The sequence below is a fragment of the Lasioglossum baleicum genome, chromosome 15 (genome assembly GCF_051020765.1).
Source record: "Lasioglossum baleicum chromosome 15, iyLasBale1, whole genome shotgun sequence".
Classification (NCBI taxonomy): Eukaryota; Metazoa; Arthropoda; class Insecta; order Hymenoptera; family Halictidae; genus Lasioglossum; species Lasioglossum baleicum.
In genome coordinates this window covers 5,704,695-5,722,748 of record NC_134943.1, presented here as the reverse complement: position 1 = coordinate 5,722,748, position 18,054 = coordinate 5,704,695, and the positions used below count along the sequence as shown (strand labels likewise).

The window sequence follows — 18,054 nt, the reverse complement described above, 5'->3', positions numbered from 1 at the left end:
TTGATCCGAATTTAACGAATGCGGCACCCATCTTGTCAATAGCTTTCCCATACCTAATTCATTAGTTAAGATCTCGTGAACTGATCCAGTTGCGATGCCTCAGCTAAATCAACCACAGTTAGTCGGCGATCATCCAAAACCTAATCATGGACATGATGAATCATTTCTGATGTGGGTTGCAGTTATTGGACGTCCTGAACGTGGATCATCATTAATGCCTGTACAATCATGTTTAAATAGAGCAACCTATTTTTTTACCATTGCATATGAAGGAGCACTGTCCCCTAACACATTCACCATATCATCAAAAATTTCCATTCCCAATTAATCCTTTTTTATATAAACATTCAATGACTGCACGATTTTTGCAAGTTTTCTATTCTTCTAACCAAAGCAAACACGTCCACTTTAATCAGCTGCCTGAAGCAAGCTATTTGACAGATCGATTTGGAATGTATGGTATGTTCACATCAAGGACGGATGTTTTCAACAACCGATATATTTTTGCTGCTACTAATATCATCTGTGTGTCAGGCTACGAACTTTCTGAATGACCAATATCGATTCTAGATTTATGGAACTCATTATGAAGCTGTCCTAGAAGCAACGAGGAGAAATTCTAACACCATAGAGAAAAGAATCGAAGCGGAAGAGGAAAATAGCCAAGACGGTCAACAAAGTAGACAGTGTGCTAGTAAACACTGGGTAGCGTTAGCACGATTACGAGCAGTTAGCACGTGCCGGATGTCGACCGAGTGAAATGCATGGCAAATACAGTCTGTCGAAAAAATATCCGGACACCGCTTAAACTAGAAAAACTTTCCTAAAACTTATTCAAACGAACTGAGTTTCTTTCAGTTGCTAAAGGATCAGTTCACTATCACACGTATAAAAATCTTCTGGTTATTACAACTTTCTCATCTGTGTCTTTAACGAAAGTATCAAAAAAATAGGTTCGCAGATTTGTACCAATTATATGCACGCCGAAGATTACAAGTAGTTCAATTGAATAATTTCATGCAGAAAGGAACGCCAGACAAGGGAAGTCGTAAAAATATTCGTAGCAGCAATTTTCACTACTTTGAACGGTTTAGAACTCGCGTAAACGTTGTTCAATTTCGTTGAAACTTTCGCGATATATACAACTGACATGAATTTGCAATTTACTATTTTCTTCGTGGCTTGTGCCATTTGCAATCTTCTCTGTAAATTATCCTAAACTACTGCTTCTAAGTTCTAGAACAAATTCAAGTAGTTTGGTCCACTTTGAAGAAACTCACTGCGTTTCAGAGGTAGTGAAGAGGGTTTGTAGGCTGCGAGTAAAAGAGAGGCGATCGTTTTCATATAAAATTAGGATTTATTTATAAATAATGCGATAAGTTACATGGCAGCCCTATCCGGGGCAGAATATAAATAATCATTGGAATTAAATCTGGTGGACCTGTGCAGGTACTGACTACGAGTCCGAGCGCGTTCGTCCCGAGATCTCCGTTTGAGATCGTTCCGAAGCGTCGACCCCATGAAGGGATACCGCACTAGGGGATTGCGTGTCTCGGGGGTGCGCGACTGCCACCATATATTCACTGTTCCTAACAAAACAAAAGTCTGTCCTGTGTCTGTCACTGTAGCAATAATCGTCGCGTCGTTGTTTCGTCAAACAAAAAGAAACCGTCCAAGCTGAAAGTGTCCCGTGTCGTCGATCGGTCACAGTTCGTTCGTCACAGTTCGGTCACTGGTCACGTAATAATGCGTGGTAATCGTCTTAAACAACTAAAAAATAACAGGTCCCTGGTCCAGGTCGTGGGTGGTCGTGGAGATACAGATCGTTTGACGATCTTTGACGAGCTTGCACACGGTGTCCGAGAGGAGTCGAGCCGCGCAGCCCCCCGGGTGATCGCCAGCGGCTTTGACGATCACGTTGACGAGTGAAGGTAGCGAAATGTGAGCGTGGTTGATGATGCTAGCAGCTACGAAGTTATTCGGATGGCTTGTATGCTTTGTACGCGAGCTCGGAGCCAGACGATCTTGCCCAACCGTGGTGGTCGTGGTGCTCTTCGTGGCCGTACGAGTGGACAGGATGAGCAACGACCTCGTAGCTCTGGTGTTTGTTGGCGAACAGCTTCTGCAGGGCGATAACGGCGCTGATGATGAGTGCGATCTTGCCGATAGCAAGAGCTTTCAGAGCCAGGAGTGCCAAAGCTCCAAGAGCGATCGGGATCAAGGCTGCGGCCTTCAGTTTCAGGAGCAGCAGAATCGGCAGCAGCGATTTCACGATCTTCTTCTTCTTGCCGCGAGCTGCAAAGACATCGAGCAATTATTAACTTGGTAACATCGATTTTCGATCGGTGGTGGGGATCACAGTCGCATGGTCAATCAATTATTAGCTTAGCAATTGCGTCCTTAAGAATATTTCAAAATTGAGTGCGACAGTGGAATTTCTAGCATTGGATGATGGCTACTTCATAGCCATGTAATTTCATTAATATATTTGAAACACTACAAATTATTCGTACTTGTAAACTGGAGGAGCACAAGTGATCATGAAAGAGTGTTTTCTCTAGAACAAACTTTAAAAGAGATATGAAGCGTATATGAAACCTCATTTGCCCTGTTTAATGCTAGATAGTGCCCCTTAAAATTGAGGTTGCTGAAGATGATTACCTTCGTCAAACGAGCGGGAGACCTCCTCAGGAATGCTGAGCTCGACAGTGTGCGTGGAGAGGAACTTGGCGGTCCTATCGAAGAGGGCCTCGTTGATGGCGGCTTCCTTGGCTTCTACCTCAGCTGGCAGGGTACTTTCGATGTCGTTGAGGGACCTGGCGTTGTCGGCCCGGCTGGAAAGTAAAATCCTCCAGTGAGCCATCGCTCGGTACAAGATCCTCTGTTTGCGGACCTGTGTTCAGGTGTCAACGTTTTTCTTCATACCTGTTCTTAGACTCCTCGGTTTGCACGATCTTGAAACCATCGACCACGTCGATGTCAGCGGACCTGGCCGCCCTGTCGACGAATCGCAACGCCTTCAGCTTCAAGCACACTGCGAGGTCCTCCTCGCCGGAGCACGATGCGTAAACACCGAGGGCTTCTTCGAGGATCGACGATTGAGCGACCAGGTCCTGGGTGGCCGGCGCGGCGAAGGTGGACGCGGCAAATACCGCAGCGATTACCACGTACTTAAACATGTTTCCTCCGGGGGGGTTGATTAGAGCTTCGGCTGGTTATACACCAAGTAAAACAAGAACCAACTGTGCGGCGGACTCCTTTAGGGCTCCTCTCTCCGGATGACACTCTCAAAAATGGACGGAACGCTTGCACCGTAACTCGGGAACAACTGCGGCGATCGTATCGACACTGACCGAAAGAATCACGATTGCTGCCTTTTATCCTCGTCGCGAAAGGGGCCCGCGTACGTTTTTGAAATTTTGATGGCCCCCACCGGTCAGGTCCCCGGGCCCCCTCTCCCCCCTTCTTCCAGGCCCGTACGAGCTATTGGTTCTCCTCGAGGCGGTCGGTGTCCCTCGTGGTTCCTCTCTGTCGCGCGCCTCCACGAGAGCTCGCATACTCTTCCTTCTTCTTCGCGCTCTCCTCTCCTCTCCGTGTTCTCGCTCTCTTCGGCCGGACCGCTCGTCGGGCCAGCCCTCCGCGTTTGTGTGCGTGCGTTCATTCTCTATACGTGTAGCTATCGTACGAGAGGCCACCTCGATGACCGGTGCCCGATCCCCCTGCAAACGAGAAGCGGGGCCCGATTCACGGGAGAGGGAGAGTGGAAATCGGTGGAAGATGCTTCTTCTTGCCCACGCGTCGCTGCCCTTTTCCAGCCGCGGAGATTCGAGCATCCTACCGGACACGCAGACGCGCCGGCGCGGGTCAAAGCCGAGCACGAGGAGACTTGATCAAGGCCCGAATGGAGCGCGGATTCCAGCTGCAACCGCTTCCGGTAAGAGCAGACGTCTCGGCTCGATCGGACGAACGACCAACCGCACACATTCATGATCAAGCGTGATTGTTCGGGCTCAGGCGACTTTCTGGACCTGGCCCGTGCTATTCTGCTGGTTTATTTCAAAATTTTTCGTAAGAGAATGGAATAGATACTAGTGTAGATTTGATGGTGGAGGACATGTAAAACTCTTTTCAGATTGAATCTTGTGAATTATCTCTACGTCCTCGTTCGATTGCCCGTTCTTACATGTTCTTCGAACCTGTCCAATTAGATTATACGCTATATCTTAAGTGTTTCCTGGTGACACTAAGATTTGCACATATGGAACGTGTAGGACTCTATTAAGATTCAATCTGTACAGTATGTCCTCGTTTGATTTTATGAGCTGACGTGGTTGTCGAAGCTGTCCGATAAAATTTTTGTATTAGAATTAGCTGATATAATAGTGTCGAGTGTATAGCATTCTCTTCAAAATCAGATTTTGTAAGCTGCTGATTTTAGAGCTATCCCATTTCGCATTTAAATTATTGAACAAGGAAAATACATTACTGCGTTTTAATATTTCAAATGTTTCATAGTGGAAAGTGTAATACACTTTGTAGATTGGTTTTGGTAATGTTCAAGAAATATTTGATAGTAGACCGGGTCAAACAGGCTAGGCTTTAGTAGTCTACAGATGGCTAATATAAAAAGAGAGCTGCAGAAACGAGGTGTCTCGTTTCGTTCGGAGACACGTGGAGAATATTTTAAGAATCGGATATTCAAGGTCAATTATATTCATGGAGGACTGTTGACATTGAAACTGAATCCCGCGAGGCACCGTAGGGAGCGTCGTTAAATGACTGACGAACGAAGGAATGATCGACATTTATGCCTGACTTTATGCCGACAATTATCGTTCGAACTATACCGACGGCATCTAAAAATTAATCCTCGAATCAGCATATGATCTTTCAATAGAGAGTAACATTCGCAGCAGAATTTGCATTGAATCGAACATTAAAAGTAACGTGAAAACTCTGATGGTGACTGAATGAAGTAGGTGTAAAGCTGAGTGAATCTCGCAAAATTCGCGCGGCGCTCAACACGTTAATCACAAAAATACTCAGTTGAAGCTTCTGTTAAATATTTCTTTCATCTTCGTAGAAACTGGGTCACCTAGAAAGTAATAAGTCATTCACAAAATTCCATTTCATTCGGACAACTGTGTAGTGGGGATGATTAACGAACCTCCCGGGGGTCCGTTAGCTTTCCCTGCGAGAAGTTCCCATGGTTTCACGCATAGCTTAATCTGTGGAGAGGAAAACGTGGCTGGAGTTCAGCGGAAAGTCGCGACGACGATGATATCAAGGATATCCGCGGCGGTTTCGCTTTCAGCAAGCCGTATAATACCTCAAGCCTGGTGGAGAAGCTCACCGGAATATCTCACGCCTCCGCAACTTTCCTTGGCGTGCTATCGAACAGGATTTCGCGGATCTCTGCGAGGCCCGTCGACTTTTCACGACACACATACCAAACATACCTAACCGGTCCTTCGATTCTAGACGAAATCACACGATTATTCGGAACGGTCCCGGAGACTTTTCTCGCTAACTGTAATTCGCAGTTAAGCCGCATTCCCAGGAGGGATCTCTCTCTCTCTCTCTTTATCGGTTTCGCGGGACGCTTCCCTTTCTCTTTCTCCGTCGTTCGGGCGTCCCATTCATTCGGATCGAGTGTCATCGGTGTTCGGGTGGTCCTCGCCGGTCGGCCATCTTCGAGATTAATATATTCGCGGGGAACGTTTAACGGTTTTTCATGGAATGTCCACGCAGACGAGTTGGGCTCGAGCCAACAGAACACCGGAGTCCATCGTGGTGTGGCCGCGCCTCGCCTCGCCGTGACCCCGAAGACGTCTCTCGCCTAGAAAAACAAGGCGAACGCAGGGAAGAAAGATGATGAGAGGCCTGGAACCAGGATCGAGTCGTTTCCGATCGTGGCAGCCCGCCGCGCCGCGCCGGACAGAACGATCGTTGGCCGCGACGCGACTTTCTCCGCGGTCGAAGATGGTAACACGAGGTTACCTCGAATTTCTCGCTTACAAGTCTCCTTCACGTCTCAATCTGAATTGCCGATTTCAAGGTAGCTAATTAACGTTCACTAATTAACCCTTCGAGATCTTACCGAACCATAACTGCGGTTTTTTCTCTTAATCGTGATCGCCTAATCGCGCGTTGAAATCACCAGTGTACTTTCCTCACCGCGCGTTGAAATCTTGAGCGCTTCAATCGATTTAGCACACCATTTCGAATATTTTCCTGTTCTATTCTGCCACTATGACCTCCCAACTATTACTACTAACTATAATTACAGTTTCTTAAACCCGTTTCCATTAACTTTCCAAATTAATAATAAAATCGCGGTTTGCAGAACTCGCTAATGTGACGCATTAAAGGAATCATAAATATTTTCTAGCTATGTTCAAGGTGTCATATAAAATTTGATGCAAAATCCTCCTAATTGCAAACAATTATAGATAGTAGATTATTTTACAATTTTATTTTAAAATTAATAATCACAAATCTAACGTCAACACCAGCAAGAATAAACCGGTCGAAAAGCGTATTGGAGCCGAGGAATCCGCCGGAACTTTCACGAGTCCGCGCGCGGCCCGTATCGAAAACCCACGAAAGTATATTAAGTTAATTACGCCGGTATGATAATAAGTAACCGAAGAAGCGGGCTGTGCAAGCCTCTCATCGTCCGAAAGAGGCTGCACGCGTCGGACGAGTTCTACAAAATCGTCTACACGAGGCCGAAACGAAAGTGTCTGCGAGCAACGCGAATGAAAAAGGAACACAACGAGACAAAGAGAACATCGAAAGAGAAGAGAATCGCCGGGCGTTACATCCCGGCGGAAGACTTTCACTTTATCTTGATCCGCCAATGTCGAGTTTTAGCGGTACGTTTTTCTCGTGTTGCTCGCTGTTTGATTGAGCAACTAATCAGCGAACCGTGTCACGAATAAATTTTCAATGATCACGCAGCACGTGACGACCTGATGATGCGAGGTCGATGGCGAGACACGAGAATAGCTCGTGGACCAAAACGCTAATCCTGGTGGCAATAGCGAGGCGAGTTGTACAAGCCTGGTAATGGAACACTTTCCTCTCGACGACGCCGGCGAGAGTGAACTCGCCTCAGGATCGAGGTCAGGTCAAGGCCCCCACGAAGCGAAGCCTTCTTCCTCTTCTTCTTCTTCTTTTCTCCGTTCTTCGTCTCCTTCGTCGAATCTCCATCTATCATCGCCGCGGAACGCTGATTTGTTTCGTCATTATTTTATATCGTCGTTATTTTACAAACCGAACTTCCTGCAACTATATCCTCAAAAATTTATGGAACAATTTATACATTCTGAACAATTTCTGCATGTCATTAATTCTTTTCATTAACTCGAAATCCAGCGATTATTCTACTCACTAAACTCCTACTTATTTATTTCACAGTATAAACTTTTGACAATGATTGGATGAACGGAGACACAAAAAACTAAACTAGCATATTTTTACGTCGACTGTAATAAACTGAAAATGTACATACTTAAATTTAATTGCTTAAGTTTCCGAAACTTTGCAGTTTCTGTTCATCACTTTTTAGTTTTGCGACACGTGTCCCCGACATTTTCGGTATTTATAAAGAGAAACTTTTCCGAGTATAAATAGACAGATATAAAAAGATCATAATCGAAATCGACCGAGAGAAGTCGTTCCCACGACGAGTTAATTCTCATTCGGAAGTTTATAGACCTCGCATGTTGCGAAAGAAAGTGGTCGGAAGTGGGTCTCTCTCTCCCGAGATTTGCGAACGAACGAACAGGTGCATTCACGAGCGTCTGTCCTCTCATGATTATCATGATCCTGACCGCGCAACTGCTCGCATAGCAGGAAAATGTAGTACATTAGTAAGCGGATACGCAATCCACGAGAGCATGCTTCGCGCGCTTCCAATTATCCTTCTCCTTTTCTCTCTCCTTCATAGCGATGAACAAGTGCCGACGAAGACGGAGCCACGCAACTTTCCATATACGCTCGCGGTATGAATGAATGATCCTCCTTTTTTCTCTTATTCCGTTTCAGTGATTCATCCAAAGGACTTCGAAACTATAAGGGACTTCATAACACAGTACATCTTCTATTTACTACTGAAATCGCCATTATCCTAACTTTCAAGAAGGGAAGATCTTCGAAACTCAAGCAAGCAAGAAATACTATAATAAATAAAACAATATTTTTGAAGTTAAAGATCAGCGTTCCGTAGATCACTCTTCTATACAGATCTTCTTAGATTTTGGTAACTCTCCAATCTTCGACTTAAACCAGCATCGTCTCTGCTTCAAAAGAGCAAGAATTCTGGAATCAGGAGCAAGTGAGCAACAAATATGAATTGAAGAACGCATGATCGAGGGTCCCGTGCACCGGTATCGCGGATGAATATACGGGTGTCTCGAATTTCCCACAGATCTACGGAAAGAAAGCGGGCGCATCGGCCGTGTTTCCATCGGCACGATAATTACCACTAAGCCCGGTCCGTCCCACTTGACACGGCCTACTTTCGACCTGATCCCGGCCGAATCGTCAGCTCCGGCCAAATCCACGGCTAATTAGCAACGTTTCGAAGCTTATCGTCCTCTATCCCCGGGTTCCTGTCGAAGGATCAAGTTCGCCGGACCGTGGAAAAGGAGGTGGGGCAAGAGAGCAAGTCTGTTGGACTTGTTGGGGACGACTTTCGGAAGTCAAGAAGAAGAAGCAGAAGAAGAAGAAGGGCCCTGCTTGGCATCCTCGGAACGGGACCACCTGACCCGAGGTGTGTTCGAGGATCGATGAACCTGAGTCGAGTAGGGAGATCGATCTGGTGGACCAGAGGAGAGGGAGAGGGGACAAGCAGAGTCCAGATGAAAGAGCGACTGGATGGAAGATAGAGATGGAAGAGGACAGAGTGGACAGAAAAGACAGAGAGACGCGCTCAGCTTTTTCTCTGGTGGACGGTAGAGAGTGTTAGGCGCACCTTGAAAAGGCTCAGCGCGGATGCTGACTGGCCTGGTCGGGTCTGGTCGGCCTGGTTTACTTCTTGAACAGACGTGTGTGCCTCGTACGAGGCGCACACGCGTGCAACACGGTCCCCGATGGCAAGTGCGTAAGGTGCCCAAGCGTTTCCAGTATGTAGGTAACAAGTCTCTGCCTCTTCTCTGCCGCCTGCGCCGGCCTGCAAGCCGGAAGTGCTCTCCTGGCCTGCATCGGACCCCACAGATGCCGATGCCGATCGTCTGTAGCCGTCCAACTAGCTAATCGACCTTTCTAATTGTGACGCTTGCTTCGATCTCGGCGGCATGCTTCCGGTCAGCTCCACTTCCTCTGACTCTAGGACCCTGGCCAGGTTCACTGGACCTTTTAATCATCGAGTACTAACTCAGACCCATTCTTTCCTCTCCACTAGAGCAATGTCTAAAATTTTCCACGACGTAGTCTTAATGTGTACTTCATAGTTTTACAAGAATTCTTGCCATTTTTCAATAAAAACTTTCAAAGGATTTTAAAGATAAATTGAGAGTAGAGGTAGTTACAAATTGACGTAAGGATTATGGTGTGAGGTTATCAATAATGCACAACTGGTCGCATGAATATAAACAACGAAATACTGAAAGTAAATACGCAAGTAGTGAATGAAGATTAGAAGAGAATGCGTTGCGCAGCCGTATCTGTGGGAAAAAGCTGCGAAACGGGTGATAAGAATGGTCTCGAGGTAACTGGTATGAATCTTAATATATTTGTGTATCTATAAATATACATGGCTGCCTCGCAGCACCGCGGGAAACAATAAATAGTGAGGATGACGTCGAACGGGCGCTCGCGGTGTCAATGAGGGTCGGGCACGGATGACGCGGTGATTGGGGGGGGCTATCCATGTGCGATGGGAGGAGGCAAGATATGGGCAAGAAGCGGCGCCCGGTAATGCGCATGAAAGCGAAGTCTGATGAGGTTGCGAAGTGAAGAGTCTCGTTGACTCTCGGGGCCATTGTGTTCCTAGGTCGACGCTGGTTTGTAGGCGGAGTAGGCGAGGTCGTGGCTCGACCGTGCCCATCCGCTGGACCCGTGTCCTCCGCCGACCTGGACGACTTCATGACCATGATCACCGCCGCCTGAGACCAACTTCTTCAGGCCGATGATGGAGGCTAGGACCAGCGCCAGTTTGCTGACGATCAATGCTTTGCCAGCTAGAATAGCCAAAGCACCGAGAGCCAGGGGGACCAGTGTGCCTCCAATCAGCAAGGGAATCGCCAAGAGACCGCTCATGTTCTTCTTCTTCTTGCGACCTGGGAACCGCAGAAAGCTTAATCAGATTCGGCCGGCCGAGCGTGAATAATAAAATAACAACGATTACGTTCGTCGAATTCTAGCGGACGATAGATGCCAGTGGGCCATCCGGTCTACTGAACCAAGAAATTATGTCCGGATGACTGGCTCGAGCGAGTCTTGACACCGCCTCCGCAAGTCGACAGCACCGATTAGCACGCTCACCTTCCTCCACAAGGCTGCGCTGCAGCTCCTCCACGTTCGGCAGCTTCAGCTTCAGCGTGTGGCTCTGGAAGAACTTCACCACCTTGTCGAAGATCATGGTGTTCAGCGCGTCCTCCTTGTCGTCCAATGCTCTCGGTAGATTGACTTCTATCTCCTGGATAGATTTCGGTGGTTCGTCAGTCGCGACCTGGTCGTCGCGAACGAACGTGACACCGTCGGCCACGTTCAGCTCCATGCTCCTGTACATCCTCTCCACCACCGAGAGCAGTCTCACTTTGAGGCAGGGGCTGAGCTCCTGGTCGGAGCACTCTTTGTACACCTGGTAAATCTGCCGCAGCTCCCCGAAGACGTTGCTGTTGCCGGGCGAGCTCGCCGTCTCCTCGTCGATCGAATTGGTCGGGTTGGTCTCGGCTGACCTTGCCGAGGCTGTGGCCAGCAAGACGGCCAGGAACGCGCAGTTGCGGCCAAAGTGTCTCATCGTGGATAAACTGGAGGATCTGCGGACGATTCACAATTTTTCTCGCTGGTCCTTCTCTGATTTACCGAAGACAAGTGCGACAAAGTTTCAACGAGTTGAGTCGATATAAATAAGTGTATAATAGTAGCCACTCGAGTGCGATAGAGTCGAAGCTACGATTCTCAGATAGCAAAGGACGCGGTGTTTGGTTTATCTACACACTGACTCGTCTCGTCGGATCTACGGATAGGTACCTACCGAGGGAATATCAGGATCAAGACAACTCGGTTGTCGTCTTCGGAGTGTCGTCTCCTTCCCGATTGCAACCACCGCGACTCGTTTAGGCCCACGCCACGCGAGATCCGTGCGTACAGAGAGCACTGTAACTGGACTGTCCGTAACGGAAGCCCTGCCCTAGCTCTATATATCTGGTCAGGTGTACCTCCGTAGCTGGCCTGGCGATATTCCTCCCCACCCACCGGCCCCGCGTACGTAGACGACCATTGTGGGAGCATTTTCATTGCCAAGGATCACCTGAGAGCGGATTCCGTCCCGCAACCACCCGGCGCAATAGAGAGCAGAGTTCCGACGACGGGATCAGCCCGGAATTCAACTGTCCCTCCTTCAGCCGATGTGTCCACCCCACCAGCCAGGCCGATAAAACCAGCGATCACAGCGAATCGTTTCGCTACTCGCCGACAAACTCCCCTGCCCGGTGTCTCTCTCTGTCGGCTCGCTCCTAATCCGGTCGAACCGGATCATCATGCCGCGACTGGCTGCATTTTCTGCATAGAACCGAGCCTGGTCTCATAGTCTCGCAGCTTCCGCTCGGCAGCACGTGCGCGACCGGATGGCGCACCGTGTCCTCTTCTTCTTTAGATGTCTCTTCGATCCTCCTCTTCTATCTTCCGAGCCGATCGGTCTTATGATAAGCCTGAAATCGAAAGCGACCGGACGCTCTGACAATTAGTCGTTTCAGAAACTTCACGATGCGTTCGATGCTTCAATGATTGGAATGATTGGCATGCGTGAAGATCAAGTGTCTGGGAAGTTTTTTAGTAGGAAGATGATCGTTGCTGTTTCAGCGGATCAAGTGAAACTCGTTGTGTACCGTTAGAACGCGATCCAGCGCTATCAGTCGACCCGGTTAGCTTTTCCCCTTATCCTGTTGCAGAGTCCGAATCCTTGCTGTTTTCGTCCTGTCGCGGCGACGACGCTGGTCTAGGTAACTAGGTCGCGCCAAGTGAAAACACGCTACCACGTAGACACGCGTAGGCCTTGCCGGAGGGTGCTCGGGGAAGGGGGATATCGTTCTGCTGGTGTCCGCGAACGCAGTGAGGCATCGAGAACCACCGAGGCAAGACTGAATATTTCGGGGGGAAGTGGCCCTGTTCCGGCACGATTTCTTTTCGCATTATCTCTCTCTCTCTCTCTTTCTCTCTAGTTTCCATTCTGCAGCCTCAATATGAATCACCGGATCCACCAAATTCAGCCGTGCAGACAGACCACCGGATTCGTGGGGGATTGTTAGTAGATCGTCTGACGGCTCGCTTTAACATCGGCTATATAGATTACAGTGAATCAGCGATGACAATTGGAAATCCATGCAGATTAGTTTCGAGGACCTATTATGGTCATCGGGTGCCTCACATTTCAGGCTTCGCCGGGCAGTCTAGATTGCAGTAACTTGGTGGTCTGCCGAATTTACAAGATGGAACAGACTGGTCGTAATGATTTAAAGAGGTTATTAATTGCACCTCGGGCACCTTGCTCCATTTAGCCATCAGCAGTCTAGATCGCAGTGAATCAGCGATCGACCAAATTCAAATAGCTACGCAGACAGGTCGCGGGAACTAGAGGAAGTTGTTAGTTGGTCATCCTAGTATCTCGCTCTCTTTAACTACCGCCAAGCAGTCTAGTCAAGATCAATGATCCACTAAACTGAAACAACGATGCCAACACTATCTTTGTTTGTCAATAGCTTATATCAAGCAGTGTCCATGTAATTTATTAATCCACTAAACAATTGAACATCTAGACAGGCTAGAAAGATGTTAAAAAATTGTTACCTAATTATCATATAATTATACTTCTCCGAAGCTTCTAAGAAGTCACACTGTGACTCAGCGATCCTGTAAATTGAACAATCCAGACATTGCAGTTCTCATCTAGTGGATCTTCAAGCACCTGTATTAATTTCTGTTACTTTCTTTCATCTGTAAACTTCTCAACGTGATCCAGCAATTCGAAGGAGGTTGCCAGTCAGTCATCAGGCAGCCGGAACTGTTGATTGCGTCGCGTTACCGATTTCACGGCCGCGTACGTGCTGTGAAAATGATCTCTCGCGGCGAAAGCGACGCGATCTTGAACTTGCGCGGACTATCGCCGCTGCGAACCGTGGTCCACGTCACTTTAATTTACAAGCCCCCTTGTACACGGGAGAGAGTAACTGATCAACATTTTTACATTTTCAAAAATTCGCTGATATTTTAAGGACATTAAATATTTTACAACTAAATATAATTTTTCTTCAATACGTCAGTAACTTAAAAGTAACACATTGATACCTTCCAATGCTCCTAATCTTTCTACTGTTCCAAATTACATTGTCATTTGCCATAAGCTTTGCAATGTATTGTAATTAGGCAAATGGAATAAAGAAATATGGTGCCTCTTAAATTTCTTTATTTTTATTTTAAATATGAGCAATACTTCATTTAAACTTTCCAAGGAATGACATATACCAATTCTAACTGGTAAAATCCTCATTTGGGACCATCATAAGCAACCTGGCGGCCCCCTAGCCGTTTCGCAGGTGATTTCCGGTCCGGTATCGTCGTCCGTTGATTTTCTGCATCACGATGCCTGTTGATGGTTGTTGGTCAGTTGGCAGTGGTCGTCACGCGTCGCTTGTTCGGCCGCCAATGAAATCCTTGTTATGATTACCGTGGCCCTGGCCACGAATCAGGCGCGGCAACATTAGTCCCGGTATGCAGGTCACCGGTTTGAAGTTCGCGCATCCGGCTGCATGCCGGCCCGGTAATCTATGCTCGCCGGTAGGTAATGAAGGTGTTTTGCCGGTGGAAAATGACTCTCGGCCGGCTTTTACGAGTCATTAAAGCGACCGACGATCGTAGCTGGGTCAGTAGCGTGGCATCGTCGAGCAAGACCCTTTTTCCTGGTTCTTTACGACGTCCATCAGCAAGGATATTAGACAACGGACGGAAGAATATCGGACGCATCGATCCATTGCCGGACCCCGGTGTTCTCGCTCGAGAAACTTCGTGGTTTCTCTTTCTCTCCCTCGATCGTCTTTTGGTTTTTCACGAAAATAAAAGAACGAGAAACCATACTTTCTACTCGGAATTCCCCTCCCTCACCGGCATGTTTACGCGAGGCTCATTAAGTCGTATGTAGTTCAGGTATCAATGGATGTATACTACTTTCACTCGTTTTCATAAATATCGCGGCCGCTATGAAAGCTGCTTTGTACGCCGTTTTACTTTATCTTCTTTTTCCACGATACGTACGCCGGTGCGTACTTCTCTACTCTTCGATAACGTTTTGGAGGGTAGGTGGGCACTGTGGCGTTCATATTGTGTTAGATGCAACATAGGGTGGCTTGTGATACGGTTTTCTTTGGGACTGGACGCCGGGCCGGCGTACGCCATCTCTTTATTACAAAAGAACAACGGGGGGCAGTAACAAAATAGCACACGGGGTCGAGTAATTAAATAAATACTAAGTCGTGTTAGCCGCAGGAAATAAATAATAACAAGGCTCGCGAGTGATAATGCTATACATGAAACGAGTATCTCGACGAGGCACTGGTTCGTTGTTTGGGAATGGACAGGAGGGTGAGAGACAGGGGTAGGACAGAGACAGTACAGAAGTCAAGAAGAAAAACGGTCTAGAATAAAGAGAGTCTAAAATGAAGAGAATCTAGAATCAAGACAGTCGAAAGGAAGGCAATCGATAGGAACAAATAAATAAACATTCGAGAAAAGAAAAGGAAGGAAGAAGGAGGAAGATGAAGAACGAAGATATGGGCGAAAGTGGAGGAGGTCGAAATCGTGTCTAGCCGCTTCATGCTTGCGGTTGAGGTTGATGGGCGCGATAGGCCAAGTCGTGGGCGTCCTGGGGCAGGCTCCTGGCCCATCCATGGCCACTGCCACCGGAGTAACCACCGCCATAGTCAGCGCCACCGCCACCATAACCACCACCACCGTGTCCCTCGTCGTGGCTGACTACGTGGCTGCTGCTGTGATGAGGATGCGAGACGACTTCGTATGTCACGTGCTTCCCGCTCGAACTCAGCAACTTCTTCAATCCGATGATTGCAGAGATGACAAGGGCGATTTTGCCGACCAACAACGCTTTACCAGCGATAGCAGCAATTGCACCAAGGGCCAAGGGCAGTAGGGCTGCAGCCTTCAACGCCATGGCCGCCATGAGCGGGCCCAGGATCTTCTGGGCTTTCTCTGCAAGTTTTTAGTATAATTAGACTAGGGCATTTCGGTATTGGAGATAATTTTGAGCTATTGGAAAATTGGCTATATGTAATAGGTCGACAGGGGCGCCGCGCCGCTGTGTTGTTCGAGAACCGTTGTCCCAGTATCGATTGCTTGGAAGCGACAGGTTGACGGTCTCGAGCATAGTGTTCATGGCTAATTTGCCGCTCAGCCGGGCACAGGGTCGTCGTACTGTAACCGCGATTTCTCACCGATTACGATCGCCACGGTACACCGTGGACATCTTCACGAAACAACTGGAGTTCTTCCCACGGGGAAGAAATTCTCACCAGAGTATTCGTTGTCAAAAATCTCTAGACTCGACCTTTCTCAGAGGAAATCTCAAAAAGTGGAATAGCCGAGGGTCAATGGCCGATGCACCCTGTGTTCGCGGGATGGAATGTATGTTAAAAACCTGTACACGCGTTCGCAGCTAGGTAGGAACAAAAGAGAACATATTACATGTTTATAAACGAGTCCCAAGGAGTAAGAGAAGAGAAGTGTACATCGTGGAAATCTTCGTGAAGCAACCATGCAATTTTCCACAGGTAAGAAATCTCCACAGGATTCCAGCATCGAAGATCTCGCGACCCGACCTTTCTCAGAGGATATCTCGATAAGTGGAATAGGTGAAGGTCAACGGCGACGTACCCCGTGTGCACGGGATGGAAAGTATGTCAAAAATCTCGCGCGGCGGGAGATCTTGAGAGGCTTCTATCTGTCTCTGTTCCACGCTCGTAATCGCTCTCCTCGTTGCCCGAGGTGTTTCAAGGGGAAGCGGAACCAGTTCCTCAGTGGGTCAACGTCTCTCAGCTTCCCCAGAATCATCGTCATCGGCGTCGTTGAATAGAGCCCACCGCGCGCGATGCCGCGTGAATTCCGGTTATCGGATATACGAGCGTTAATTACGGCCGCGCAATTACCCGATCGCTTTAATAAAGCGGCTTAATTTACCGCGCGAGACTGTTCCTCGTTTCGTTCGCGGAAGAATCAGCGCTGTGGGTCATGAGAACTGGGAAGACCTCGGTGTATGATTCGCCTAATGAATAGGAACCGTTCTTCGTTCTTTTTCCCGCGATATACTCGATTTGATTAAATCTCCAGCGCACAGACCCAAAATGCAAATTTACTATCCTATTGTTGTACATTGCGTGATATTTAAAAGAAATAACTTAAAGGAAATTAAAACAGTACAAATTCATCCGTGAATCTCACGGACCCAATCTGTGCACTGGTTAATTATTTGGAGTACCAAAAATGGTTTCAATGGACGCGGTACTTCTTGGGCTAGAAGATTACACTGATTTTTTGATTTCGTTGTTCATACTCACTCTTTTTGCCTCGGCTTTCGACAGCGTTGTCGGTGAAGTCTTCGAAGCTGCGGCCAGCTGATTCAATGGCCCCGAGGATGTCGGTTCCCTTGAGGTCAACCTTGACCGTGTGCGTCTTCAGGAACCTGCCGAGTCTGTCGAAGAGTAGCGTCTCGAGGTCGCTGGACTCAATAGACCTGCAAAATTACAGTTCAATCTTCGTCAAACAATCAAAATTATCTACCGAATCTTTATCAAACTCGTTCAAACTTTAACTATATCGCAAAAGAAACAATCTACAACGAAGAATGATCTATCTTCCGAATGCTCGGGGAGAGACACTTGGAATATGCTTGTACGCGTAATGTCTCTTCACTGTACTCGTGTCATGCAAGTCTGAGAAGCAATAAAGAGTAAAATACAGTATAAACTAGGAAGTAAGTAACACCTGTTCGCTCCACTCTTACTTCCAAGAAGAGTTCCTGAAGTAACAGGAGTGGGGTGGACAGTTATTATCTATGAGCGTGTTCCAGGTGTCTTCTTTCAATAAACAGACCATAGCAATATCTAACTCCACGCGCTACGATACTAAAGCTCCACTAAACACGTACAATATTTTATCAAACAAAATGCAATTATCCCGTTCTCGACATTGAAATTAGCAACAAAATATACCGCTAGAAACGGTTGAAATTTTGGGTGTCTTCCAGGAAAGTATGATCGAAAGGCAAACTCTAACTGCAGTGGATGCAAATAAGACACGGAGCAAGGGGTCAATGCGATGCAGATCGATTCGAGTCACAAGCAACGGACCTCGGCGCGCCTTCCTCGGCGTTTGACGTCTTGACGACGGTGATGCCCTCGGTCAGCGTGATATCCTCTTTGTCGGCGAGCATCTTGTCCACGTAGGAGAATACTTTGTACTTGATGCAGTTGATGGACTCCTTCTTGAGACAGTCGCTGTAGATGGTGGCCATCAGGTCCTTATCCGGTCCGGGATTGTCGATGATCGAGAGCGCCGCGGTGAACACCGGTAGTAGCCACAGAACGGTCACAGTGTACTTATTCATGTTTGTTGTTCCCAGGAGGTAGATCAGATCAGCAGTCTACTGAATCACCACCGAGAAGCCGTAAACGAAGTGCGAGGGTAACCAGCGTCTTCGATTTTATCCTGTGTGGTCTATGGAGACTATACCAGCTGGCTGGTTGTCCGTCTGTTACGGGTGCCTTCGTGAACGTGGACGCCGGGATGCGTCGATCGAACCTCGTGTGTTACATCCAAAAG

At 47.7% G+C, this 18,054-nt stretch overlaps 2 protein-coding genes across 2 annotated transcripts; both read right to left on the bottom strand.

Annotated features, from left to right (window-relative positions):
• Positions 1 to 1,337: 1,337 nt before the first annotated feature.
• Positions 1,338 to 11,478, bottom strand: LOC143216563 (uncharacterized). Its single transcript, XM_076439727.1, has 19 exons — positions 11,207 to 11,478; positions 10,492 to 10,988; positions 10,007 to 10,286; positions 9,537 to 9,671; positions 9,383 to 9,417; positions 8,981 to 9,204; positions 8,369 to 8,436; positions 8,239 to 8,325; positions 7,791 to 7,845; positions 7,112 to 7,234; positions 5,168 to 5,228; positions 4,785 to 4,856; positions 4,297 to 4,340; positions 4,090 to 4,196; positions 3,839 to 4,046; positions 3,434 to 3,719; positions 2,926 to 3,211; positions 2,662 to 2,834; positions 1,338 to 2,295 (listed from the first exon to the last, which is right to left on the bottom strand). Exons 1-19 carry the CDS (start codon positions 11,467 to 11,469, stop codon positions 1,976 to 1,978), a joined length of 3,324 nt encoding a protein of 1,107 aa, XP_076295842.1. The 5' UTR covers positions 11,470 to 11,478; the 3' UTR covers positions 1,338 to 1,975.
• A 3,103-nt stretch (positions 11,479 to 14,581) lies between these two features.
• On the bottom strand, positions 14,582 to 18,054 carry LOC143216353 (uncharacterized). Its single transcript, XM_076439307.1, has 3 exons — positions 17,583 to 18,054; positions 16,791 to 16,966; positions 14,582 to 15,429 (listed from the first exon to the last, which is right to left on the bottom strand). Exons 1-3 carry the CDS (start codon positions 17,837 to 17,839, stop codon positions 15,035 to 15,037), a joined length of 828 nt encoding a protein of 275 aa, XP_076295422.1. The 5' UTR covers positions 17,840 to 18,054; the 3' UTR covers positions 14,582 to 15,034.

What these genes read in the sequence shown, in the direction of transcription:
- LOC143216563 (XM_076439727.1), bottom strand. Translation starts at nt 11,469, where the DNA reads ATGAAAATGCTCCCACAATGGTCGTCTACGTACGCGGGGCCGGTGGGT. An exon ending in TTGATCCTGATATTCCCTCG is followed by an intron (nt 10,989 to 11,206) that starts GTAGGTACCTAT and finishes AATCGTCCGCAG; the next exon opens with ATCCTCCAGTTTATCCACGA. An exon ending in CCACCATCAAATCTACACTA is followed by an intron (nt 4,047 to 4,089) that starts GTATCTATTCCA and finishes GAAATAAACCAG; the next exon opens with CAGAATAGCACGGGCCAGGT.
- LOC143216353 (XM_076439307.1), bottom strand. Translation starts at nt 17,839, where the DNA reads ATGAATAAGTACACTGTGACCGTTCTGTGGCTACTACCGGTGTTCACC. An exon ending in GCCGAGGAAGGCGCGCCGAG is followed by an intron (nt 16,967 to 17,582) that starts GTCCGTTGCTTG and finishes GTAATTTTGCAG; the next exon opens with GTCTATTGAGTCCAGCGACC. An exon ending in CGAAAGCCGAGGCAAAAAGA is followed by an intron (nt 15,430 to 16,790) that starts GTGAGTATGAAC and finishes AAAAACTTGCAG; the next exon opens with AGAAAGCCCAGAAGATCCTG.